Genomic DNA, 27,265 nt, shown 5'->3' with positions numbered 1-27,265 from the left:
ATCAAAATTATTAGGATTTTTAAAAAAAACAACCGGTAAAAACACGCGCACACACACACACACACACACACACACACACACACTCTTTATGGTTCATACACCTCATTTTAAAAAGTAGGATCACTGTTGATGTGACCTGGTATAGTTTTCAAATACTGCTTAATGGAATCGCCTACCTTAACTTGGGTCAGCTTTGGATAACCTTCTTTGCAAGAAGAAGCCATCCACAGCAGGGAAACAAATTGTGCTTTCCTGCCCTATCCATTTGGTGTATCCATTCTGCCTTCATAGCTACCTGATGTCCATACGTTAAAACCAGTGTGCATAAGCCTGGATTGAGGAGTTGAGGTTTATGCATAATGGGCCTCTGTAAATGTCCACATGTGACTGACTGTGAGGTCTGAAGACAGAACAAGTGTACCTGGTTGATAGGAGGGTAGATAATAATCTCATTTTGCTACCATATGTAACCTCTACTTCAGGGCCTGTGGGCCCTGGCCTCTGCCCCCTTAAGGGGCGGGGGCAGCCTGGAGGCAGGGAGGAGGCAGCGGCGCGATCCCCAGGATCACTTTAGTGGAGTCGGGGCACTATCGCTCCACTTTTACTTTCACAGCTGCGGGAAGCCCTACAGAAGGTTGCGCCGGGCTCCCCACACCCCAGGTAAGTGCACCCAAGCCCCTGCAGCCCCCTGAGTGGCGCGATCCTGGGGATTGCGCCACTGCCTTCCCCCCGCTGCCTCACCCCTGCAAGCACTTACAGTGTCTCAAACTCTCCATGAGGGTTTGAAAACCATTGCTCTACTTGAAGAAAAGACAAATCATGCCTCTTGGAAATCTGTATATGGCCTTAACATTTCTATAGGGGTAACACGTATTAACCTAAACATCACAATGTGGGAATGGACTGTGTGCTTGAACATATATATGTTGAATTCATTGTATGGACTCTGGTGAATCTGAAGGCAGAACAGCTGTGTCTGTCTTCGTGTGCCACCCACCAATCCAGTTTTCTTACCCGATGTAGCTTCTACTTGCAATGAAGATAGTCCAAATGCATTCCTTACCTATACTAAGGTGAGCAAAGCTGCTATTTTGAAAAACAACTTAAAATAAATACAGTTTTTCATATAGTGTTAACCTTGAATCTGCCCTAAAGTGCAGGATAGAAGCAATTTATTTGTCATATCTGCCTCACTTTATCGATCTTGAGGCAGAGGAGGGGGTAATAATGTTCCTTGGCATACCTAGGAAAAAGTTATTCTTCTGTTTTCAGGAGAATCATAGGTATATTTACTCAGAATTAAGTCCCATTTGTTTCAATGGGATTTAACTCTCAAGTAAGTGTACATAGGATTGCAGCTCTGTTCTTGAAACCAGCTGTGTTTTTGGTTGGATCTTGCTGCTGCCTTAGGGGGAGCGCTGTAGATACAAGTGGGGCCTTGGTATCTGCCGGGATCTGTTCTCAGACCCCAGCGGATACTGAAAATCACAGACAAGCAAATCTGTGATTTTTGATCCCTTAAGCGCTTTGAAGGGGGCTGGAGCTGCTCTTCCCTGGAAGGCTTCCCTGGGCCTCAGAACGCCTTAAAAGGCATTAAAATGTCTCTTCCAGTTTCCCGGAAGTGGGAAGGGGAACGGGGAATGGAAACAGAGGGAAACGGGAGTCACATTCTTTCGAAACCAAGAAGACTGCAGAGGCTGCGAGCAGATGCACCAGGCCTCTGTGGGCTTCAGAAAGCCCTCTGGGGGTGACAAGAGCAGAGCACAAGTCTGGCCTAACATGGGTCCAGAGGATCTGCATTGAGCCAGATCTGTGGATGTAAAATTCGAGATGAACAGACTCCACCTGTACTGGGCAAATGAGTTCGTGTGTCAGAGGAGTATTCATTTTTTTCTTTGTATCCCTGATTTGTCCTATTACCTAATATGTCCTAATACTTAACATGAGAATATGAATGACAATTACAGAAGTAGCAATTGATCCACAGAAGCAGCTCTGTCTGTATGACAAGATGCTTGCTACCTAGGTGTTCTATTCAACTTCCTTTTCTTTTGTAGATAGTTTTTTAATTTAAAATTTTATTAAAACTCCACATCAGTCTTTTTTTGTATGAGTTTTATTTAAAGATGTAAAATTTCCGGAAATTTTGAAACTCGGAAAAAACCCAGTTTTTTCTGGTTTTTTTCGGGGGGAAAACGGTAATTTTCAGAAAAATTGAAAAAAATGCTACCTTAGCACCTTTTTTTTCTTTTCCAGATTGAAAGTCATTCTGTTACTTTAGGAACATAAAATATGACTATGGACAATTTGACTTGGCATAAAATTATCACAAATAGCATATTAAAAATATGGTGTATCCAAACAATTATTACAAACAGAATTTACTTTTTTTATAATATTATTTGTAATTGTAACCAATGGAGCAACAATCTCCTGAACTGTTTAGTAGTTTATGTGGAACAGACAAAAAACCTCCACAAAACAATTTTTAAAAATCCAGAAGTAACACCTACTCATATTTCCTCTCCACAGTATTAAATAAAAATAAAAAAAACCCATTCTCATAAAAAGAATTGGAGGGGGAAGTGTATAGAAGGGAGTGGGACTAAGTTTCAATGAATGGGCATGAAATTTAATCAGAATCATTTTCTGAGTTGTAATCAGTATCAGTTTCAGTCTCTGCTTCTGCAGCTACTCTGTTGTGTCTGTCATTATCACAGTTATTATGGACTTCTAAAAACTGAAGGTTTGCTCAGATTGAAACAAGCTTCTCTACCCTTTCACATGTCACTTTATTTCTTGATTTTGTGTGAGTGTTTCCAAACATAGACCAGATTCTTTCACATGCTGCAGAAGATGGAGGAATCTGAAGAAGGCAAGAAGCAAGAGGAGTCAGAAGTTGTGTTGTGCAAAGACCTTGCCACCATGTTGCAGGAGGAATATGTTTGGCAGAATCCCAGATTGCATTCCTGAACCAAATCCCTGAAGATGTTCTATATTCTACAACATTTGAAAGTACCTTCCCAACATCAAGTCCTAAATGTGATGCTTGTTTTGTAATCCAGTCAAATGCAGTAACAGTGCTATCATCACTTCTGCTTCCACCTTTGAATCTTGAATCCAGCAGATTTGCAGCAGCATGAATTGGATTGCAACAAAATTCTTCCCTTTTAAAAATAAAATCTTTCTCTTTACTTTCTTCTGTAGTTGTAAGTGGAGATATACTGAGATTTTCAAAAACAGTTGTTTTTATCTTGATCATTAGATAAGGAATTTTATGACAAAAGTGCACTGTCTGATTCAGATGCAGTGATTGCTGCAGCAGTTGACTTTAGAATCTTCAGGGAATTTTGCAGCTGAACCCAGAAAACATCCTGATCAAGAACAGTGTTTCTTAAGCTCCTGGGTACTTTAAGATCTTCAACTATTACTGTTTCTTGAAGAGCTTCTTTGTTTTTTTAGTAAACTTTCAAAGGAGATCACCACTCCAGCCCATGGAGTTTTACTATAGAGCTTCAGTGTTTTTTATTTGCATTTTATTATTTTATTTTATTTGCATTTTTTTCTACTTCTTGAAAACTGCAGCTACAATATGAGTACCTTTTGCATGTTTTATAACTTCTTTGGATATTTTGGATGGATCATTTGAAGGGTGTCCAGTTTCATAATATCATTAGGAAGCAAGTTGAGCCCATGAGATGCACATCCTATTGCAGTAATATGTAGATACATATCCATTATAATCTCCCATGCTGCTTTCATATTGCTGGCATTGTCAGTCAGCAAAGCAAATACTTTACCGCTACCAATTTTCTGTAGGACTTCACATATTTTACAGCTGATACACTCTGCAGTGTGTCCTCTCCTGTTTCAATGCTTTTGTAAAAAGCTGGTTGAGGTGTTGTTATAACAAAATTTATAATTCCTTCTCTCACATTTGTCCATCCATCTGTAAGTAGTACAAGACACAGTACTTCATTAATTTTTCCTTGCACAGATTCCATGACACGTTCATATTTCAACTTCAAAAGAGGTTTGCTCAAAGAATGTCTGCTGGGCAAACTGAACAGTCCTTTAACAACAGCCTCCTTAATGAGAGAGAGAGAGAGAGGGCAGCAGGCTAATCTTCTCTCTCAATCCTTCTCTCTCCTTCAGACCCCTCCCTTCCCCCAGCATGTGAAAGAAAGGTGATCATTTTGGATTGGTGAAGGGAGGGACTGAGTGAAGTGCTGAGTGAAGGGCTGTTGGATTGTCTTCTTAATGACTCTTATCTTAAGAGTCAAAAGGTCAGCAAGGCTGTTTTTCAATTACTGGAGCAAAGAAACTTTGTTTTGTAATTTGATTTGCTATAGTGCGTTTTTTTTAATCCTCTGAGTGCTTGGAATGGAACCCAAGCAAATAATTAGTCTCAGCCTGTAATTTCAAAGCTTCCTGCCAGTATGTATTTTCAGTCATTGAAAATGGTGTTCCTGAAGAATATATTGCTCTTGCATTAGCTTGATCAATTTTTTCTTGATCTTCAGGTGTCATCTTGTCTACAAAGGAAGTTATTGAATAATTTTTGGATGCAGCTGTCTTCAGTATCTGTTTACTTGAAGATGCTGCTGATGGGACAACACTTTGTGTTGCTGCTGATGTTACAGATGGAGTAGAAAGAGAACTTCTTGAATGAGAATGTTGAGAAAAACTATGTGCTTTTTCATCATTGTGGTCCTCTTCACTTAGATCCATGAAGTATTTTTTAATATCTACAGGACGCTTGTTACATATAAGAATGTGTTTTGTCATCCTGGTAGAATTTGGAAATGCATATTTCATCTGACAATATTCAGAGCGCGATACCATAGTCTTTCGAGACTGAAGGTTGCCAATACAAAATTTGCAAATCACATTTTTCTTCTCAGAAGAACTTGTAATGTGAAAATGCCTCCATATGCTAGATGTTGGTCTCACCATTTTCCTGAAGGAAGTAGGAAAGAAAAATAATTTAATGGCTAGTATGCAAGAAGACACTAATCTATGATTGTGAGTGGGGGAAGTAAAGAACCAGATTAGTAGTAATTAAATTATTATTGACACAGAGATTATAAAGATAAATGAATGTAGCTAAATGATTCAGTTTTTTGGAATCAGATAAATGTACTCTGGAATCAGATAAATCATACTCACCCACATGCAAAAACCAAACTGAAACCTCTTGTGACAATAGCAGCACCTCCTAAAGGAAGAAATGCATCTTGTTCTTGCATTGGAGAGTTCAGTTTGTAACCTAGGACTTGCTTGTCCTCAGTGCACAGAAATGAGAATCTGATACCGTACATATTTTTTAGAAATGATCTGGAAAATATTTGAACACCTTGTCTTAAAATATTTTATTCATAATGTTAAAATAAAACATTCCATAATAAATTTTTTTCTTTTTTTTCCAATTTTTTGGTAAAAACAAAAAAGGCTTCAGGAAAAAAAATTTTTCCTGAATTTTTCTGGTTTTTTTCACATCTCTAGATTTCTTTAATGGGTTTGCGTGCCCACATGTTTGACTTGCTAATAGATTTTAACTTTTTCTGGGCTCTGCAGTTAGCTTTATTTCAGGAAGAGGATGAGCATTGTTGTGCCATACTAATTGTTGTTACTTAGAATCATAGAAAACTAGAGGTGGAAGGCATCATGGAGGCCATATAGTCCATCTCACTGATCAATGCAGGCTACTCCATTAGCCTCCTCTGTAAACTGGCAGTGTGGCCATGTGGCTGCAATAGAAACCCGGCGCAGCTGGAAAAGGTTGCTGTGCACCATGAGAGGGCAGTATGACAGCAAGAGGGCAGGTATAGTGATTGAGCTCTGTTGTTGAGCTCTGGCTTGGCCAAGCTGAGTTGTGTAGGTGGCAGCAGTGTTTGAGCTCCCCTGCCAGTCTCTGTTGGTTTCTTCTGCTTGATGATGATGATATCATTGCTGAGTGCGCCAGATGGTGACAGCCTTGCAACCACCATAGGGCTCCATGCAGTGAAGAAAAAAATTAAAGGGAACATGCAGAAGACTGCAGCTTCCTTGACAGATGGCCTTCAGCCTCTGCTTGAAAATTTTCTATAAGAGAGCCCACAACTGCATAACGCGTGCTCTGTCTGTGCCAGACAGTTCTTATAGTTAAGTAAATTTACACCCCGTAGTTTCAGCCCCTTGCTTCTAGTCCTTACCCCAAGAACCACCAAATTCAAGCCCTCCCCTTCCCCTGTGTGACAGCCCTTCAGATACAATGGGACTTCTATATCTGCATATTTAATCAACTATGGATTGAAAATGTATTTTTAAAAAAATTCACATACTCTATAGCCCTTGTTCGCCTCACACCCTGCCAGTTTTAGGCAATTAACGCATGTTTGAGGCAATGTACAGGCAATATATGCAATTCGCCATCCCCGTGTGCTGATAGGACAGCCAGAGAAACCTGAAGCAGTTCTGGGTGGGAGCCATGTTATGGATGACAGCAAGCAAGCAAGCCAATAGGGACATTGAGAAGGGGGCGCAATTACTTGAATTTGGCTGTGAAAATGTTGAGCAGCAAATGTTCCCTTTCCTCTTCTTCGCCTTTCTTGCCCCCAAAACACAAGTCTGAGAGGGCTGCTGTGTTTCTTAAAATGTTGCTGAACGCAGCTTGGTAGGCCAGAGCCAGTGGAGCAGGGAAGAGAGAGCAAGCAGAAGGGAAGAGCCCTGGTTCCCTGAAGAAAGAAGTTAAGGTGGCTTGTTGCAGCACAAATTCTTGGAAACTAGCATTCTTTGGCACTCCAGCTTTTTCTCCCCCTCTCCGCCTTTCCACTTTATGAAGGGCTGCTTTGCACCCTGGAGAAAATGCACCATTTTTATATAAGGAGCATCTGTGGATTTTAGTATCCACAGGAGGTCCTGGAACCAATCGCATGTGGATTCAGAGGCTCCACTGTATTTGAAAACAGTCCTGTATCTCTTTTTTTCTACAGGACTCTTTGTAGGACTTGGTTTCCAGACCCCTTTCCATCCTGGTTGTCATTCTCTGAACTTGTTGCAGCTTATCAATGTTCTTTCGTAAAATGTTGTGCCCAAAACTGGATGCAGTACTCCATGTGAGGTCTGGCTAGCAGTGGAAGAAGAATTGCTACTTCTTATGATCTGGACTCTATGCTTCTGCTAATGCAGGCCAGCAATGCAAATTTTTTTTTGCAGCTGTATCACACTGCTAACAATCCTATTCTATTCAGTCTACTCAGATGTTCCATTGTATTCAATGGGGCTTACTCCCAGGAAAGTGCGTATAAGTTTGAAGGCTATGGGCCTAATGCTATCCCTGCCATCCCATAGCATGCAGCATGTAACAAGATAGCCTAAGAGAGAGAAAAGTAAAACTTTTTTACTTACCTCCCTGTTGGCCTTGGCCTGCAATGGGTCTCCTTGGAGGTATGCCAGCTATTTTGCTGTCATAAGTCTGAAGAGACTTGGGATGGTTTGAGGTGGGGAAAAGGGATAGGATCTTGGCCTGTGCCATTGCTGGTGAGATCCTGCCCTGAACTGCCCATGATCCTCCCATGCCACTGACCTACTTGCTTCAGTGGGGCATATGAGGGATGCAGATACGTGCACAGGGCCTCTGGCTGTTGGCAGCTCTGAAGGGCACAATGGTGGCATGGCTTTTGCAATGATCTGGATCTTATGGTGAACGGTCACTAGATTTGCCATCATAAGACCTGGAATAGGATTGAGCTGTAAGGCAATCTTTTTCACGCATGTTGCTTCCAAGTCAGGTTTTCCCTATCCTATACTTCTGGTCTTTTGTTCCTGTACAGATGACTTCACATTTGTCTCTTGAACTGCCTCTTGTTGGTATGGACCCACTGGCAGAGTCAGTCAATATCATTTTGAATTCTAATTTGATCTTTAGGTAGGGGTGACTCAACCATGAAGCTACCTGAAATGCTCTCATGGAGTGCACCTTGGAGGGTCAGTGAATGGATGACCCCCACCTTTCTGTTGCTGCCCTCTGCAGCTTGCCTTTCAGCTGTGCACTCTCATCCTCTTCTGACTTGCTGGGAGTAAGATCCAAAGCAGAACGTTCTGGCACTTTAATCAGTACCACTTTATTCAAGACCATGGTTGATGTGGAGCCATTTAATATAACATTTTGGGAATGTTTGTTTGGGAAGCTTTGTCAAATGCTATTTCCTTGGCCTACTGGGTTAGTTGATTAAAGGAGAAGATGAGATTGATGTGGCATGATTTGTTCTTGAAGCAGGTGTCCTGGGAATCATCCCATTATTTTGTAAGTGCTCACAAACATTCTACTTAATCCATTCTAGGATTAAGGATCTTCCTGGGAATTAATGTCAGGCTATCTGCAGTTTCCTGGATCTTCCCTTTTCTCATTTTTAAAGATGGGAATAACATTAGCCTGTCTCCAGTTTTTAACCCATTCTCCGTGAGTTCCCAAAGATTTCAGACAGGGACTCTGAGATCACATTGGCCAACTCCTTCAGTACATATAATTCTTCTGTCCTGGGAATTTTAAGTAACCAGATATTTCCTTACTATCTCTTTACGTGTCTTGAGTTGTGCTGCCCCCAGTTCATTGGTGCAATTATTAGGTTGGGCCACCTTCCTCTTGTGGGAGAAAGATGCAAAATAAGAATCTGGCAGTTGTGCCTTCTCTGTTTGTTGCCACTTTTCCATCTTCTCCACACAGTGGGCCTACCAATTCCTTGACTTCTTGCTTCTTTTGGACATAACCAAAACCCATGTCTTTGGCATCCCTTGTTAGCCTTGGCTTATTCTGTGCCTTAGCAAGTGCAGGCTGTACACTACATTGTTCCTTAGTTAACTGACCCGCCTTCCCCCTCTTGTACAAGTTACTGTTGCTTTTCAGCCCAGTAATTAGTTTTTTGTGATTCCGGTGTAAGCCGGAACGTCGCAAACTGGTGCACACCTGTAATCACATCCCACTTTTTAATAGCAACTATCAGTGTGATTATTTTTTTGCTTTTTTCAAGAGATGAAACATGATCCAACCAAAATTGAGGAACTTTAAAGCTGCAATCCTATGCATACTTACCTGAATTTAAGTCCCATTGGATAGCCATGTGACCTTCTTTCCAATTAAACATGATTCTGAAAACACTGACCCATTTCTTTTTCTATCAGTATAGGCAAGCATGTGCTTTAAAGTCTGTTTTAATGTGAGATAATTAAAAAGGCTTTTCAAATGGCTCCTCACTCTAAGCATCTCCCTATATCTGATCTTTGAAATACCATTACATTAAACAATGCAAAGACAACCCTCCAACCTCTTAGTCCTAGGTTTAATGACAGAGACCAGAGTGTGCTTTCTTAAGCTTCTCTAGGCCCAATGTAACCTGCAGTTGGAGCAGAATTATTTCAGGTAGGGAGGGGAGAAGCAGAGTTCCTGCACTTGCTGTTTTTCTGGCCAGCGATTTTCTGCTGAAAAATCTGGCCAAGCAGATTTTCCTGAGAGGAAAGGGGTGCTACTTCCCTGTGGACCTTGGTCCTCTGAATGTTAAAAGAGGCCTTTTGCATCTCCAGTCCCAGGGCAACCCTCCTGCTGTTTCTCTGTGCAAACTGATATTAATACAAAAGTCTGCCTCTGTCAAACCTAGTTTGGCCCTCAGATTTCTAGCTACATGTTTATTTTCTTTCGGATTTGTCACTTCTTGAAAAAAGAACACAATTTTGATGCAACACTTTTATAACTAGCTTAAGAAAAGGAATAGCATGATGTAGTGTTAAAATCATGAGCACAGTACATTTTTTTTAAATTGTAAGTCGTACTGTTTGGTTTAGTTATGCACAACTTGCTATCACATAAGGCACTAGGGGCCAGAGCAGACAGATCATTATGCCATTTTGCTTCAGTTAATGCTTTGGTTCTGCATAACAAAATGGAATGGGAGGCATGATACAATCAAAAAGAAGGTGAAGGGCAAATTTAGTTTCTCAGTACAGAGAAATAGTGTCTGTCAAACTTTTTGGAACGTCACTGTTTAATGTAGCCAGCCTGCACGTTTTGCTGTTCCTGCAAAAAACTGAAGATTAATTTATAGTAGGCAAGTTTATGATGGAAAAGAACATCTGTTTCCAAGAAAACATTGGCACTGCCTAATATTTCCAATCTGTTTCCCTAAATAAAGTCTATCAACGGAACTTCTGCATTTACAGTGGTATTCCCCATAATTTGATATATAAAGTGCAAATGCCTTACCTGCCTTTTAAAAGATCCATGAACATATGTTTGAGAACTCTGGATGGGCCAGAGTTCCAGATACATTTATATGATTTTTTAAAAGATGTCAGTGTACCATCCTTACTTTGTGGGCTTGTAGGAAATGCAGGTGTGTATGCAGCAGTTTGCCACATAAGGTCTTGAACTGCCTTTAACCACTGGACTGGTAGATTCTGCAAATCTGCATACCCAACATTTGGGGAAGGTGACCTTTGTCCCTCTTAGGCCATGTCATTGGAACCCAGGCATGGCTTAACAAAATAAGGGCAGCCGTTTCTACTATTGTTTATGCTGAATGTGTGAGTTTGTTCCACATTGCATGTCTGCAGCTGTATCAACAACATAATCCCAGAAATGACTTCCCTAATTTTTCCTTTCTTAATGGGTTGATTCAAAAGTGTAACAAAAAATCATTGTTTGGAGCTGCATGAATAAGCTTGTTGCTCACGCCCTTTGATTTTCTCCCCTCTATCTCATATCTGAAAATGAGATTGCAAATTCTGGTTGAATGATACAAATGTTAGTTTTCCAGTTCAGATGTAAGTGCAGACTACATTGTTTGCAGCTAAATGGAAGTGACAGGATATTCCATGTGCACACAGGAGAGACCACACATTCCAGGGCTTGTTCACATGGCATCAAACTGCAGTATAGTTTGGTATTTATATCTGAACTGACCTAGGGTGCAATCCTAACCCCTTATGTCAGTGCTTTCCAGCACTGTCATAAGGGCAGTGCAGCTCTGAGGTAAGGGAACAAACATTCCCTTACTTTGAGGAGGCCTCCGTGAGTGACACCCAACTGCAGGATGCAGCACATGTCCTATTGGTACTGCTATGCCAGTGCTGGAAAGCACTGACATAAGGGGTTAGGATTGTGCCCCTAGTGTCATAAATTTACCAACCTATTTTCCATATCAGTCCTTAAGGCAAAGACTGTAAAGTAATTCCTCTCCTTATACTACTACTACCACCTGTGAAATGTACACAGGTATGCTTTATCTAAAATGAAATATTGCATCATTAATTGTAGAAATGTGTTGGGGCTGATTTTATTCTTTTTTCATTGTTATTTTGATAGTTGGATGATTCATAACTCAACTTGTGAAATTCTTCCCCTGAAAAAATACTTTTTGACTTGGGCTGTGTTACCTTCATCCCATGGATAAAACTGGAAAGTCTCCCCATGCACTTTCTTCTTTATGCTGTATGTTCTTTATGCCGATGTTCTTTAGCATGGGCTGTTGTTCCCTTCAGCTTAGAGCAGTGATTTTCAACCTTTTTCATCTCATGGCATACTGACAAGTTACTAAAATTGTCAAGGCACTCCATGTGATAATTGACAAGGCACACCATGCTGTTGGTGGGGGGCTCATATCCCCCAATGGTCCTAATAATAAATCATCTTCCACCAAACTCCTGGGGCACACCTGGGGACCATTCGTGGCACACCAGTGTGCCACAGCACAGTGGTTGAAAATGGCTGGCTTAGAGAGTTGCCAACTGGGCAACAAGTACTCCACATTCTGCAAAAGAACATGTACTTCTCAGGAACTCAGTGCTGTGGTATGAAACAGAAGACTGATTTAGAATGAAGTGTGAAATGATTACTCAGCATCTAGAAATTTCTGTATCTCATCAAGTTGGTTGTAATTTTTCACTTATGTGGAGCACTACTGCAAAATATTGTAAAACAACATTCTCCAGTGATTCTAGGGTGTCTCAGTCTTACTGATGGGAGCCCCTCCTCTTGGTACCCAGGTAGCATCACATGCTTAAAGATCACCAAGGGGCGGTGCTCCCTCTGAGCCCTGCCTGGCTAGCTGGCAACAGGGTCTTTGCTCAGCTCCTGCTGAGCTTCAGTGTTTTTTCTGGGAGCAGCAGAGATTTTGTATTTTCTTTTTGCTCCCCTCCCATCCCCCACCTTAGGTAGGGTCATGAGTTGGGAGCTTCTTTGGTTGTGCTCAGGAGCCTTCTCTGAGCAACCTATAGAAACTCCCATGCCTTCATGCCTGGGTATCTGTCTGCTTTGGTTTGGCCACCCCAACTGTGAAGACTGTGGCAAGTCTTCACAAGCTGCAAAGAGTGGTTAGAGTCACTGTGATCCTGTTAACCTTTTCATCCTCATTAGGAGGAGGGACAGAGAGCTGTTCTTATAAGGGTGTGGGCAGAGTGTTGGCACAGGATAACTCAATGAGTGCAGGGCCCCCTATTATGGCCAAATATTGATCATGAAAGTGTGGGACTCTGGTTGCCCTACCTATGACTCTGCAGGGAAGACTAAGACAGTGCTGTGGTGCAGGTTCTTTTTCTTGACATTCCTTAAACATTCTTACTCATTCTTTAAAGGCTAGTTCTGTGGTGGCTCAAGCAGCATGACTCATTTTTTGGCAGGCACCATCTTTCAGCCCTGAAGTCTGTTACTGAGCTCTGGAATATGCCCTAGCTCTACCACTTTGACATCAGGGCCAGAGTGGGACAGAATTATCCAGTGTGGAGGTGTTGCTCCCCCCGCAAGAAAATATTAATGCGAGTGACCTAGAAATAGAACAGCAAAAGGTATATCCTCCCTCTTGCCAAGTAACATCAGTCACTCCAATCCCCCCTGCCCAACTTAGATGGAGCCCAAGCCTTTTATAACTAGGCTAATATAGACTTCTTCCTGGTGTGGTTCCAGCAAAATCACCAAGGAAGTACAGGTGGAGCCTATTTATCTGCGTTCTGTTCTGTGACTTGATTAACAAAAAACGCATTGTGCTAAATGCCATAGTGGTATGCAAATTTGCTGCAACCTGACACTTCCGGATGGAAGGAAACTAAGGTAGCTGTTCTCAGTTCCCTCCTCTCCCCTCTGTACTCAGCCCTCCTGTTGTCAGCTGTCCTGCTTCTTTCACAGTTGGAATGGTGAGCTTGCTTGGGAAGCCTCTTCCCCTTTGTCCCAGGAGGCCTCCCAACAGCGCTGCAGGTTCTCCTCCTCCTCTTCCTCCTCCTCCTAGCTGCTGCCGCTCCTGCAGCCCTCCCTGGCCACCATCATGGAATCTCTTCTGCCCCAGAGCATTCTGGGACTTGTAGTCTGGCTCTCTGCTCACCCTCACCTGTCTCTCCAAGGCTTCCCAAGGCTTGCTTGGGAAGGCTTGCTGGAGCAGGAGAGCCTGCATCATTTGGGGGGGGGGGGGGATTCTGCAAACATTCGCTGTAAAAAAAATCCTGTAAAGAGAATGGGCTTGCCTGGTTAGGGGTAAGTCTCTCCCTAAGTCATCCTCTTAGTTCTGTTCTCTCCCACCTGAGGCTATGTTCAAACTGAAAAACTCTGCCAAGAGAGTAGGAAATTTCATGAATCTCCTTCTTGTTGGCAACCTTCAGTCTTGAAAGACTATGGTATCGCGCTCTGAAAGGTGGTTCTGGAACAGCGTCTAGTGTGGCTGAAAAGGCCAATTCGGGAGTGACAATCCCTTCCACACTGGGAGCAAGTACAGTCTGTCCCTGGTCTGTCTCCCTGGCTATGGGCCTTCCTTCTTTGCCTCTTAGCAGCAGACTGTTGGCCAAGTGTTTCTTCAAACTGGGAAAGGCCATGCTGCACAGCCTGCCTCCAAGCGGGCCGCTCAGAGGCCAGGGTTTCCCACTTGTTGAGGTCCACTCCTAAGGCATTCAGATCCCTCTTGCAGATCATTTTCTAGAGAAGGGGTGTCGAACTCTTTCCTCACTTAGAGAACTCATTATCTGCAAATGACAGAAGACACACAAATACAGGTGCAACCTCTTTATCCACTGATTTTTTTATCTGCAGGTGGTGGGAATTCGAAGTCAAACACACCTTTGCCCTGGCTGGTGTCTCACTTTGCAAGGCAGCCCAAAACACTGCAGAAAGGCTCCGCCTAGAACAGGCAGGGAAATAGCCCTGGAGCCATGGAAGAGGTTCCCCTTGTGAAAGAACAGTAACATTCCTGGAGCCCCTGAGCCAGCAAAGAGACTGAAGAGGGGGGCAGAAAACCCTGTGTAACCAGAGCATGTGCAGCAAGGTGGAGCTCTTGCTCACACACACACACACACACACACACACACAGACAGAGGGGCAGGTGTGGTAGCAACAGAGGGGATCAGCAAAGATAACCCAGGGAATGTTTCCCAATTCCTTCCCCTTCAGACTGAGATGTTGCGGGCTCTGCTCTATCCTTTGGAAACAAAACAGCCCAGCAAGCAAGTCTTCCCAGCAAACCAAAGCATGAGATTTAAGCTACAATCTGATCCATACTTTCCTGGGAGTAAGCCCCATTGACTACAGTGGGGCATACTTCTGAGTAGAAATGCATAGGACTGGACTCTTAAAAGCTCAGTATCCCACCTGTGAAAGAAGCGGGGACAGCTGGCAATGGGGAGGGCTGAGTATGGAGCTGATTGAGAACCACTGCCTTAGTTTCCTTCCATCCCCAAGTGTCAGGCTGTAGCATATTTGGGTAAATGCAGTTTGTGTAAAACACATCATTTCCAGATCTGATTTAGCACAAAGCGTTTTTCCTAATTGCTGTGGTTCAGGGACCGAAATGCAAGTGAATAAAAAGGTTCCACTTGTATTGATATTTTCAAGATGGGGGGCCCAATTTTCATACAAGCTGTATTTTCAGCAGTGACACTTCAGCACAGCTCAGCAGCTGATGGGGGTGCTAGGAGAACCTGAGGGCCAGAAAAGAACTTCTGAGGGCCACATGTTTGACACCCTTGTTTTAGAGTTCCTTCAGCATAACTTGGACAAGGTTCTAAGCATCAGCATGCTCTGATGACATTCATCATGTCTATCCTGGGTCAATCTTGGGGGAGGACCCTATTCTTCAACCCCCATGTACACCTGTTCCTTGAGGGAGTGACTCTTATGAACCTCCTCTAGTTCATAGCAGCAGTGTACCTCCTCAGCCCTGCGCCTGGAGTAAAGCTCTGTGATGGCACCCCCCCCAGGCTGTCGCTGCCCCCCTTCACTCACCTGAGGCTCATGGAGCCTTGTGTGACCTCCAGCTGTGTTGAGAAAACCTCTATGAGGTTTCCGAACGCTTTAAACTGTGCTTCCGAAAAACAGTTTCTGCCCCTATTGGGAGCCTCAGAGAGGCTTCTGTAGGGTCCTAGCGGCTGGTGCCTGGGGCTTTTGCCCCGTCTCAGTCTATGGTAGGTCCGCTGCTGGTTCATAGGGTTCCTTCCTGGAACCTCAACTTGGTCCTGAAAATCCTTGCCCAATGTCCCCCTCTCCCAGCCTATGGCAACTTATCCTTTGAGAGAATTGAATCTGAAAACTGTGTTCTTAGTGGGCTTTACCTTTGTTGGGAGAGTTTCAAAGACTAATGTCCTGCCTGTAAATAAGGAACTGTCTATATTCCGTAATGATAGAGTTGCAGTAAGAACTGACCCATTGTTTATTCCCAAAATTATCTCCATGTTTCACAGATTGAAAGGTATTTTTCTGCCTTCTTTGCCCAAGTCTGGTTAATCTCAGGGAGCAAGGCTGGCATACCCTGAATGCTCACCAGAAGTAAAAAGCCTGAGCTTTTTCCTTTCTCAGAGTAAGGACCTTAGGAAATCTGAGGGTGTAATTATTTCCTCCAGGCATTCCAAATTGGGCTCAAGGGAGTCCATTATTTTTAGTGGATTTGGGAGTGTATAGTGACAGTGTATAAAATCTGAAATTATAACTCCATTGGAGATTGAGAGGGGCTGAGAGGGGATACTGCCTTTGCATCCTTAGAAGTTGTTGTACCCTTGAGACTGTCTGTAAGTCAGCAACCTGGAATTCTGTGCACACTGTCACTAAACATGGAATCATTATTAACAACAGAATATACTGCTTTTCAACAAAAAGTTCACAAAACAGTTTACAGAGAAAATCAAATGCTGTAGATAGTGGCCTATAAAGTGAGAAATTTCTGGCAATAAATCAAAACCTCACCTTATCTGTAGGTCACTCAGGGGTCAGGATTGTTCAGACAAGTTGCAGCAGCCAGGAGAAGCCCAGAGGAGAGTAAGAAGATAATGCAGAGATAATTAGGGTTATTAGTCTCCAGGACAACCCCTCCAGGTCAAGTTGCAGCTAAAGTTAACCTTTTTACTCCTCTTGAGAAAAAAGTAAGCCAGGGCTCAATGCTTCCATTTAAATCAAGCAAACCTTGTTCTCTTTGGCAGAATCACACCCGATTCTGCACCCTTGTTCCATTTTGCAAATGTTTGGCAGAAGTCTGGTTTTTTAAATACCAGGATGTAATCCTTATTTCCATCTGAAACAAAGTCTGAGGTTACAATTCAGTGCACCATTACTTAAGAACACTCTTGGAAAGCAATGGGGTCTACTTCTGAGTCAGTCAGGTTGCAACTATGCGCTTGCTCAAGCTCATTCATTGTTGCTTGACTCTGCTGTGAATTGCATTGCACAATCCCAGTTATGTGTTATATGTTGTATGTTATATGTAGAGCCTCTGGCTTAATTCACCAGGGACCTTAAAGAAGGATTTGATTGATGGTTCTACTGGTATGTTGTTTACCATGCATTTACTCTGATAGTGTTTACAAAAAGGTTGTGAAGACAATAATTAAAAAAGTTAATGAATAAAAATGTATCTTATGATCTTTTACTATATTTTTAATAAACTAGAGACTGTTCAGTTCTTAGGTAACAATTACTAGTAGGTTATTTCTCAGGATCTGGCCTTGGGTAAAATCAGACAAAACTGTAGTTGGATACCCCCCTAAGTTTACCCCCCCCCCCACTTATCTGATAGAAAATTCCATGATTTTTGGCTCAAAACCTGCCCTTATCTGTGAGATCATCTTATATTCTAGTATCTATGGTAATTAATGTCTCCCTGTTCCAAAAGGGCCCACAATTTAAAAAGATGCAAAATAACACCAGCAGACAGTAGTAGAGAAGACACTGCTGGGGTGAGGAGGGCCAGTTACTCTTCCCCTGCTAAATAAAAGAGGACCACCTACTTGAAAAAGTTCCTCTTATCCAGTTAGCAGGGGTACAGGAGGGAATTAAATCTTTACATTGGCTGTTGCCACCTTTGGTGTGTTGATAGTACAGAAGGTAGTACATGGGTCTGCAGAGTAATTTCCACCCTTAGGAAGGTACTACTTAGATCAGGGGTGTCCAAACATTTTGGCAAGGGGGCCACATCATCTCTCTGACACTGTGTTGGGGAGTCAGGAAAAAAATAATTAATTTACATTTAAAATTTGAATATATTTACATAAATGAATATATTAGAGATGGAACTTACACAAATGAATGAAGGTCTACCGATAGCTCAAGGCCTATAAAAGATGTTGTGCAAAGCAAGGCTAGCCTTTCCTTTGCTGCCATTGCTGCTTCACAGATATGAAACAGCAAGTAGCAAAGGGAGCCCTTGGCCCACAGCTCACACAAGAGGTCAAACAGTTGGCCCTCGCACTGAGACTAGTAGCGTCGGGCCAGCATGGGCTCCAGGAAGTCTCTGGAGGTCCAGAGGTTCATTGGAGACTGAAGGCTCCCTACAGGCCGGATTGAGGGTCCCAAGGTTCTGCAAATGGCCCCCGGGCACCCCTGGCTTAGATAAACACTACAAAGAAAGAATGAGTCACTACTGAACCACCCTAGAATTCCTGAGAGAGATGCAAACAGGTGTCCCCTGGTATCTGTGGATCCGCTTATCTGTATCCCCTGCACCCATCAGTTGCAAACCTGGTCCCTGTGCTACCTCGGAGCACAGGACCCCAACATGCCACTCACCTGCCCACCAAGAATACTTACGCAGCCATAATGGAACCTCGCTCGATGTTCCCAAGCACTCTGAAAGCCTTCTGAGGCCTCTGGCGTGCCCTTAAACTGTACTTCCAGTTTTCCAATGAAGGCTTTCAGAGCACCTACAGACACAGAGCGAGGCCTCACCTGCCCTGGAAAGACTCTGGAGGATGGGTAAAGGTGCTGTGACACACAGGGGCAGCACTGCAGTAGGCATGGCGGTGCCACCCTCACAGAGCCCACAGATTTGGCACCTGTGGCTTTTGCCCCCCCCATTCCCCCAGAACCACCACTGGCACCCATTACCTTTGTTAATGTTCATTACAGTTGCACAAAATGTCTCTTGCTTTAACCAGACAGACATGCAATCTTTTGCATTTACTGTATGTCTCTTCCTTTAACAGACAAGAAAGCAGGCTAGAAGGGAGAGTGAACATTAACTTCCTGCTTTCTGTTAACTTCCACTCTCCCTTCTAATCTGTCTGCTTGCTTGTTAAAAGCAAGAGACATACTGTAAGAGGCTGTGTGCCTGCTTTTTTGGTTAAAGCAAAAGACATTTTGCATGACTGTAATTAACATTAACAAAGGTAAAGGGGCATGGAGATAAGAATCTCTCTTATCCGTGGTTTCTGATATCTGCAGGGAGGAAGGAACGTATCTCCTGCGAATACCAGAGGAGGCCTGTATTTATTCCATTTCCTGTTTTGCTTTATTTCCCCCTACCTTGTGTTTAAGAACTGCTATCATGTTCTTTTTTCAGTGGATGATATAAATATTCATCTTTTTTGTTGAATTTATTGTTGAGTTTTATTGTCATCCTCTTAAATACTTGAAATTCTGTACCACATGACTCTGCCCCTTCCCCTCCATCTTATTTCTTAGTTAAGCTTGTTTGGTTAGTTCAGCCTTTCCTCATGTAGGCTGTATAGACAAGTACTTCTCAAAGTGCTGTGGACTGCCAATCCCTCCAATGTACTGCAGACTGGCAATAGACAGGCATGCAGCACATCAGCTTACCTGGTCTTTCCTGCTTCCTTTTCTGCCACTCAGAGGTTCTTGCAAAGCTTGCTCTGCATCCAAGTTCCTCAGCAAGCCTTGAGACTCTAAGAAGTCAGAAAAAGGAAACCCCACAAGACACATTGTGGACAGGGAGCCAACTCACTGGTCTAGACCAGGGGTGCTCACACTTTTTTGGCTCGAGAGCTACTTTGAAACCCAGCAAGGCCCGGAGATCTACCAGAGTTTTTTTTACAATGTTCGCGCCATCATAACATATAACATTTATTTGTACAATGTATGTTGGTGTACCTTGAGCCCCACTGAGTATAACAGGACTTACTCCTGAGTAGACATGCCTAGGATTAGGCTGTGAGCCACACTTGCCTGGGAGTAAGCCCCATTGAGTACAATGGGCCTTACTCCTGGCGTTTCCTCCCAGAGGCACCTGAGGGGGGGGGTTGGCACTCCACGATCTACTCATTTTGCCTCGCGATCTACCGGTAGATTGCGTTCCACCTATTGAGCACCCCTGGTCTAGACATTGAATACAGTAGTTCTGTTCAGGAATCCTCTGTTGAAAAGGCTGATACAGGCCAAGCTTTTCCCCGCAACCTGAACCCTCCAGAGGCAAACCCAGCTGGGGCTTATGAGCTGAGCAGAGGCCGCAGATATCTGTTGGTGCTCTCTGCTGGGTTCAGGCTCAACTCACCAATAGAAATAACACAGTTTCTGTTTTCACAGAGAAACCGGATATGATGTTTTTAATGCCTTATAAGGTATTGGGAGGCGGGGGGGGGGGAGCCCTTGGCTCCCAATGCTTTATAATAAGGCATTAAAAATGTCACTTTCAGTTTCTCTGTGAAACTGGAAGTTGAGTTATTTTTACTGCTGACCTCAGTCAGAGCTCAGCAGAAGCCTCAAACTTCTGTCTGCAGCCTCTGCAGAGCTCAGAGGACTCCTCAGAGGGCGCGTGTGAGGGCCTTGTGGACCGAATCCATGGATAACTGAATCTGAGGATACGGGATCCATGGATACACCCCCGTATTAAAGCTTGCTGATATTCTACTTTTGGTACCTAGAATTATGCTACTTCAAATGAGACTTGATTAGTGTTGGAAAGATGGTTTTTAAGTACAGGTGCAACCTATTTATTCACAGATTTTTTATCTGCAGATTTGTCTCAATGCAAATGGGGTGGGGGGAACTGAAAGTCACATACACCTTTGCCTCCTTTGCCCTGCACTGGCATCTGCTCCATTTCCAGGCAGCCCAAAACACTGCAAAAAGGTTCTGCCTTGCCCAGTCAGGGAAATAGCCCTGGAGCCATGGAAGAGGTTCCCCTTGCAAAGGAACAGTAACACTCTTGGAGCCCCTGAGCCAGCAAAGAGGCTGAAGAGGGAAAGGGGGGGGGGGTCAGAAAAACCTCTGTAGCCAGAGCACACGCAGCAAGGTGGAGTTCACTCTCCTGTGCTCTCTCTCACTCACACACACAGGGGCAGGTGTGGTAGCAACAGAGGGGATTGCTTTAAAAAACCCAGGGAGTGTTCGCCAAATCCCCCCCCCCCATGGTGCAGGCTCTCTGTGCTCCAGCCTACAGAAACAACAGCCCAGCAAGGCTACAATCCTCTCCACACTTTCCTGGGAGTAAGCCCCATTGACTGGAATGGGACTTACTTCTGAGTAGAATGCATGGGACTGGACTCTTAAAAGCTCAGCATCCCACCTGTGAAAGAAGCAGGGACAGCTGGCAACGGGGAGGGCTGAGGGGATTGATAACAGCTGTCTTAGTTTCCTTCCATCCGGAAGTGTCAGGCTGCAGTGTATTTGCATAACTCTATGGAATTTAGCACAATGCGTTTTTTTTCTTAATTGAACCGAGTCACAGAATGGGACTAACGTTCATAAATAGGTTCCGCCTGTAGAATATAAAATGTACGTGGATGGTTAGTTGATATCCTCTACAGTGTTTAAATCTCTTTGTGAAGTGTGACTGTCTAGCTGGTTATTCTCTCATCTTGGAGTTTTGCATTGATGGTTTGTGTGTGTTCATAAAACCAGTAACAATTGTCCTTGTGAAAATTCATTTTGTTGCTGTCTGTACAGCTCTTTGGCTTAGTTGAGGTTTTCTGAATGTTTAGCATTTAGATCATTTTTCATAAAAACAGTCCTGCTAGATCAGGCCATAGGCCCATCTAGTCCAGCTTTCTGTATCTCACAGTAGCCTACCAGGTGCCCCAGGGAACACACAAGACAATAAGAGACCTGCATCCTGGTGCTGTGCCTTGCACCTGGCATTCTGACATAACCCATTTCTAAAATCAGGAGGTTGCACATACATCATGGCTTGTAACCTGTGATGAACTTTTCTTCCAGAAATTTGTCCAATCCGCTTGTAAAGGCATCTAGGTCAGATGCCATCACCACATGCTGTGGCAAGGAGTTCCACAAACTAATTACACGCTGAGAAAGAAATATTTTCTTTTGTCTGTCCTAACTCTCCCAATTATCAATTTTAGTGGATGTCCCCTGGTTATGGTATGAGAGGGAAAAGAGCATCTCTCTGTCCTTCCTTTGCATAATTTTGTATTTCTCAGTCATGTTCCCCTTCAGGTGCCTTTTTTCCAGACTGAAGTGCCCCAAACGCTGTAGCCTTTCCTCATAAGGAAGGTGCATCGGCCCAGTAATCATTTTAGTCGCTCTCTTTTGCACATTTTCCATTTCCACTACGTCCTTTTTGAGATGTGGCGACCAGAACTGAATGCAGTACTCCAGGTGTGGCCTTACCATCAATTCATAAATATTAAGTTTATAATTTTTGTAATTTTCATTAGTGAAATTAGTTCATTTTTTCATTTAAGTCATTCATTAGGTGAAGGGTAACCAAGGAGAAACAAGTGAAAACACATTTTTTGAAATATTTGGGATGATTTTTTTTTTCAATTTTTGGAAGGAATTGTATATGGAGAGGTTTTACATGAATTTGTGACATAGAAGTCACAGATGCTATGACAGGTTTTTCCCTCCTCCCAAAAAAACCCAGGAGGAGTAAAATTGAGCTGATTCTCAGTAGTTCTAGTTGTCATATCATTTTGCTTTTTCAAATATAACTTCCCACCTCAGCTCTAGCAGGGGTTGGTGGTGTCTGTTGGTTGAGAGCATTAGGAGAGGACAACAAGGTTAAAATCTTCCCTTTGTTTTTGTGTCCTATATGATATTTATTTTTGGAAAACGATTATACTGCTCATTATTTACCATTGGTACATTAATGTGTAAATAGCTCCTTTGAGATAAATCTGATTCAAAGTACCATATTTTTTGAGAGAACTTAAAATGAGAACATCTTATAACAAATAGGTTTTTTGCTGTCCAGCTGGGTAACTCTGTAAACCATTTGTTGGATTTTTCTTAGTAGCTGGAATGTGCCTCTGCAAGTATTCTTTTTTTAAGAATCATCTGGTAAATATCAGTTCAACCTCAAAAGAGGAAACACCCCTCTGTGTAAAAGAAATGGTACTTCCTGCTTTCATAAACAGTCATGTGCATAGTTTAGCAAGGCCTGATGCCTCTGGAGCTTTTTCTTTTATAGCACCATTGAATCTGCCTCTGCAGAAGTACGGTGAATCCTGTGGCTTCATTTGGAACAAAGGGGATTAAGAAAAAGATCGCTCTCTCTCTAATAAGGCATTGGAAAGCAAGGGCAGGCAGTCTTTGGTTGTGAATATTTTCTGATTTTTCCAGAAATCAAGCAGAAGATTGAGCTGCTGATGTCAGTTAACTCTGAGAAGTCGTCCTCTTCAGAAAGGTACAGCTGCATCTCCTGCATGAACAATTACTGGTGTAGTATTGCTAAGACACACCATAGGGTATTTTTCCTATCCTTTGTTGATTGTGTTGATGTATTGCATGCTTGCATTATACTGTATTTAATTAAATCTGTGTTTCTGGTTGAGCTTTGTGACATTTGCAAAGGGTTATTGTTTCATTAAAAAAATGAAACGTCTAATTTTATGCAGATGGCAAATCCATAATACAGTTGTCTTCTTTTACATATGTCTTATACTGTTGCTGCAGTCTCTCTCTCTTTCTCTCTCTCTCTCTCACTTCCCCCCCCCATGTTTTCTACCTCTGAGAGCATCTTGATTTTTAAATCCAGATTAAAAGATGTTTTGTATGGATGTCTTAGGTAATTTTACTTACAAAAGTGATATTGTTCTTGAATTTAGGGTTGGAGAAAATAGAATCTGTTAAAAGCATCTTGTTGTGTTGAAAGGGAGTGTCCTTTGCAAATAGCTTAGGAATTGCAAACCTATGCATTAGTCACATTCTGTGAGATAGATGTGATGCTGCTTCAAGTCTGTGCTAGGAAATGGAGCAGTCACTGCATGCAGTAATGGTTCATGCTTGCAGGTAAGAACAAAATGACTCAGAAGGGTTTTTAGAGCAATCATTTTTTCTGTCATTCTGTTTCTGAATTTCTCATGTAGTTCTTTAATTTTACATTATTTGTACGATCTTTGGCTTTGCTAGTATGCAGTGTAGTTAACAAACAAACCTGTTCAACCATCTTTTGCCTTAAGAAACATTTTCCCCACAAGAATATGTGGGCAATAAAACTATATTTCATATGTGGCAGCACTAGTTCTGTTTTTAAAACACATAAACATTTTAAATCTCATCTATAATTGTATCTTTTATAGCAATTTCATTTATTAACTTGTTGGGGATGTGTGCATAATTATAATTTAGTAAACCAAAATGCTAATTTAGACTTGAATGTTAGCAGAATGCATGGAAGAGAACACAATTCCAATACATCTTAAGTAATCAGAAGAAGATAAAACATATAATTAAAAAAGGAGCCTGAAGTGTGTGGCATGTATAGCTTTGAAATAGGAGCAATTTTGTTGGATTTATATTAAGAAGGAGAGCATAAAGCAATAATTTAAAAGATTATGTTGCCTTTTTTGAAGAAATATCATAGCAAGGAGAATACATAAAATGGTGTGTGTGGGGTGGGGTAGAGAAACAAGGGAGACACATTTTGTTATGCTTTTTAATTTAAAGGTTCAGTTGCAGAATTTGAGAAATGTATTGAAAAGGTTTAGTTTTACCATAGAAACAGAAGCGCAGAATGAAAACATGAATTAGGTTCAACATTCAGTTTTTCCATCTCTAACCTGGTTCTATATAAGCTATAAATGTTATGCCAATAAAATGGTGGTGATGATGACGTGGGGGTGGAAGCTAGAGATGAAAATAGCACAGGGAAAGAATGTCAACTGTGATTTTAAGATTTCTCTTAAAGAATGGCACTGATGCTGGGATAAAGCCAATTATTCCTATTCGCTACATATGTATATTATGAAGGGACTGATGGCTTATGTTTCTCAGAAATATATTTATTTTGGATGAAAACTGGTAGCTCTCTGGAATTAATCTGCCTCCTTAATGTATAAATGCACAATAAGGAGGTATTAAATTTAAGGGCACATATTGTTGTAAAATAACACAAACATTTTCTTCTTTGGGGAAAAATGGGTGGAAAAACTATATGCATTTTAATGAATATAAATCTATTATAAACATTATCTACAGAAAAAATTGAAAATTTAAAAGAGTGCTATCCTGTGGGTTGCATATGGTTAAACAGTACATGTTAGTTATATCTATTTTAGGAATATTTAATCTTTTGATATAATTGCAGTATAATGTGCTTTTATAAAATCAATGACCTGTGGAAGTCTGGCTTGTATGCAGTGGTCCCAATGTAGAGAGCATTAGCTATACTTTAGTCCCATGAGGCTTAACTAATAGTAACTTCTCTGAATTGGGTCTGGTGTGTTTTTAAGAAAGTACTTCTCTCAAACCAGTTGGACTTGTATATTACTGACTATGGGAGGTAATATTATTTCAGGTCCTTCTTGGCTTTTATATACTCCTTGGGAAAGGTAAGCCAGTATTTTTTACTACTAGATGGGAAATCTAAAGTTGAGGATTAATCTGTGAATGAGCGTAAACTTCAATGATTGTGTATGTGGAGATATGGTGATGTTTCACAAATTGACAGCATCAATAAGTGATTTTGCACATTGCATGCTCAATACAGATAATTGCCAATGGATGTTGGAGAATGAATTCATACAGAGGTTTTGTACATTACTCAGGCAATATGCATAGTCCAAGAGCAGAAAATATTTTAACTGCCAGTATACAGACTGCTCAGTTGATGTTGGTTGAATCCAAAGGTTCCTTTACTTGAGAGAAAGGAATCTTTCTGTCAGGAAAAAGGGGAACCTTTCTGGATACAACCAATTATTGAGGGCACATTTGCCAACATCACTTGGAGACTAGGCAGTGTGAATATACCTGTTTATTCTGCCAACTAGTGCACTTTGTCCACATCATCATGTGAATGTGCATAATCGCTAATGTGTGTTTTGAATTTGAAGCTGTGAATTTGCATTAACCAGACTGTTTTCTCATATCCTAAATCTCTTTGCATCTCACTTTGCATGTTTGACTTATTTAGCAAACAATATTTAAAAAGTAGACCATATTAATTTTTTGGGGCTCTACCAACCTCAAACCACCTCAAAATATGTGAGAAAAATATTCAGTGAAGCATGTTTTACTCAAATGCAAATTCCTATTCAAGTTGAGTCTGAAATGTTCCTTGGTGCTTATTCCTAGGAAAGTGTGCATAGGATTGCAGGTTTACTGTTTCTGACAAGTTGTATTCACAGTTTCACATGTAAACTTTTTATTGGAATAATCTTAAGTATTTTAAGACATAAGTCAGTAGTGTACAGATTCCTTTAATTTCTGATTTTATTTAAATGTTAAGAATCACCTGAAAAGTATAGATCTTCACCCTCTTTTTCCCTCTCCATAGTGACGTATGCAAAATGTGTTCATTATTATAATAAGAAGTGATGGACAAACACCAGACAATTTTCTATTTTTCCCCCCACATGCACTTGAATTAATAATAGTCTAGATCAGTGTTTCCCAAACTGTGTGTCTGGACCCACCAGTGGGTTGTGAATCAATTTTTGTTAGGTTGCGAAAAGTATTTGAAACATTAAAAAAAATGGTTTGTAAGCATCCCTGGTTAGTTTGCAGAAGAAAATCATTAGCTGGAATGCTAACCTCTAGTGGTATGAGGTAATCTTTTTACACCCAAATTAAAATGTCACATTTTCAGTTTCCTCTAGTAATTGGTGTGCTGTAGATTACACATGCCTATTCAGCCTTTTGTCTGGCTTGGAAGTCTCTAACTGCACATCTTGCTCTCCAGTTCAGTCTTCTGGATACCCTGGAATGACTGTTAAAAGTTTGAAGGGACAGTGCTTGAACTCCATTTCTAGGGAAAGTCTAGCAAATGTCTGCCCGCACATACTATAGTTTCTATAAGTATAACCTTCTGTAACCTGGGGGCTGGGGATAAGAATAGGCCCTCAGTTTGGCTGTACTTGTTGTAAGAGGCGACTAAACAGCCACCGGGTAGATGGGACTCATCAGCCTGGGAAGGCAGCTCATCTGAGAGAAGGAAAACTCTGATCCCAAACCTCCACTGCCTTGTGGCTACATCCAGTTATGGAAAAGGCTTCAGGAGTCAACCTCGAGGCAAAATCCGGAGCCGGAGTCCCTGAGGCAGTTCATGGCTGAACACAGTCGCGTTCTGGCAACTCCTGCGACGCCGCTGGAACCAACCGTATTGGCCTCTGCCTTTCCATTGGACCATTTCAGCGACGTGGAGAGGGGGGATTTGCTGCATGGGTAACAGCCTATCCTCCATACCTACTTTACCCAGGCTTCGCGCTCTGGAGAGGACACTCTGTTGCAGAGCCACCATTCAGAGCGTGACACCATAGTCTTTCGAGACTGAAGGATGCCAACAAACCTTCTGTAAGGTTTCTAGCAGCCTCAGGAGCACAGGACCCTGATTATTATTAATTTATTAATTGTTATTAGTATTAATAGATAAAAATACTTCTTCCTATGTCTCTCTTTCTTGGGGGGGGCTAGTACGTCGTGAAAGAGTGTCATTTTTAAAAGTGGGTCCCGATGCTGAAAAGTTTGGGAAGCACTGGTCTAGCCTTGTAGGTAAGGGTTGGTGGCTCCAGCTTTTGGGGGGACTCTGGAGCAAAAACCTTGTGAAGGCATCCCAATGTTGCATTACTCCCATGTTTGGAATGGGGATGTGATCAGAATTGGTCAGTTCAGGCACTGACTTGATGGTCCACTTGACCC

At 42.1% G+C, this 27,265-nt stretch overlaps 1 protein-coding gene across 7 annotated transcripts in view; it reads left to right on the top strand.

The window, feature by feature from the left end:
• Positions 1 to 27,265, top strand: part of SRPK2 (SRSF protein kinase 2) — a 161,501-nt gene that overhangs the window by 24,433 nt on the left and 109,803 nt on the right. The window contains exon 2 of one of the 7 annotated variants that reach the window (XM_066633506.1): positions 22,751 to 22,814. The exons of the other annotated variants lie outside the window; for them this stretch is intronic. Coding sequence (XP_066489603.1) covers positions 22,777 to 22,814 — 38 coding nt within the window. The 5' untranslated portion in view covers positions 22,751 to 22,776. The remainder of the gene's footprint in view (positions 1 to 22,750; positions 22,815 to 27,265) is intronic. 7 annotated transcript variants of the gene reach the window in all.

This window comes from Tiliqua scincoides, chromosome 7 (assembly GCF_035046505.1).
Source record: "Tiliqua scincoides isolate rTilSci1 chromosome 7, rTilSci1.hap2, whole genome shotgun sequence".
Taxonomy (NCBI): Eukaryota; Metazoa; Chordata; class Lepidosauria; order Squamata; family Scincidae; genus Tiliqua; species Tiliqua scincoides.
The sequence above is the reverse complement of the archived record's forward strand: the minus strand, read 5'-3'. Positions and strand labels throughout refer to the sequence as shown.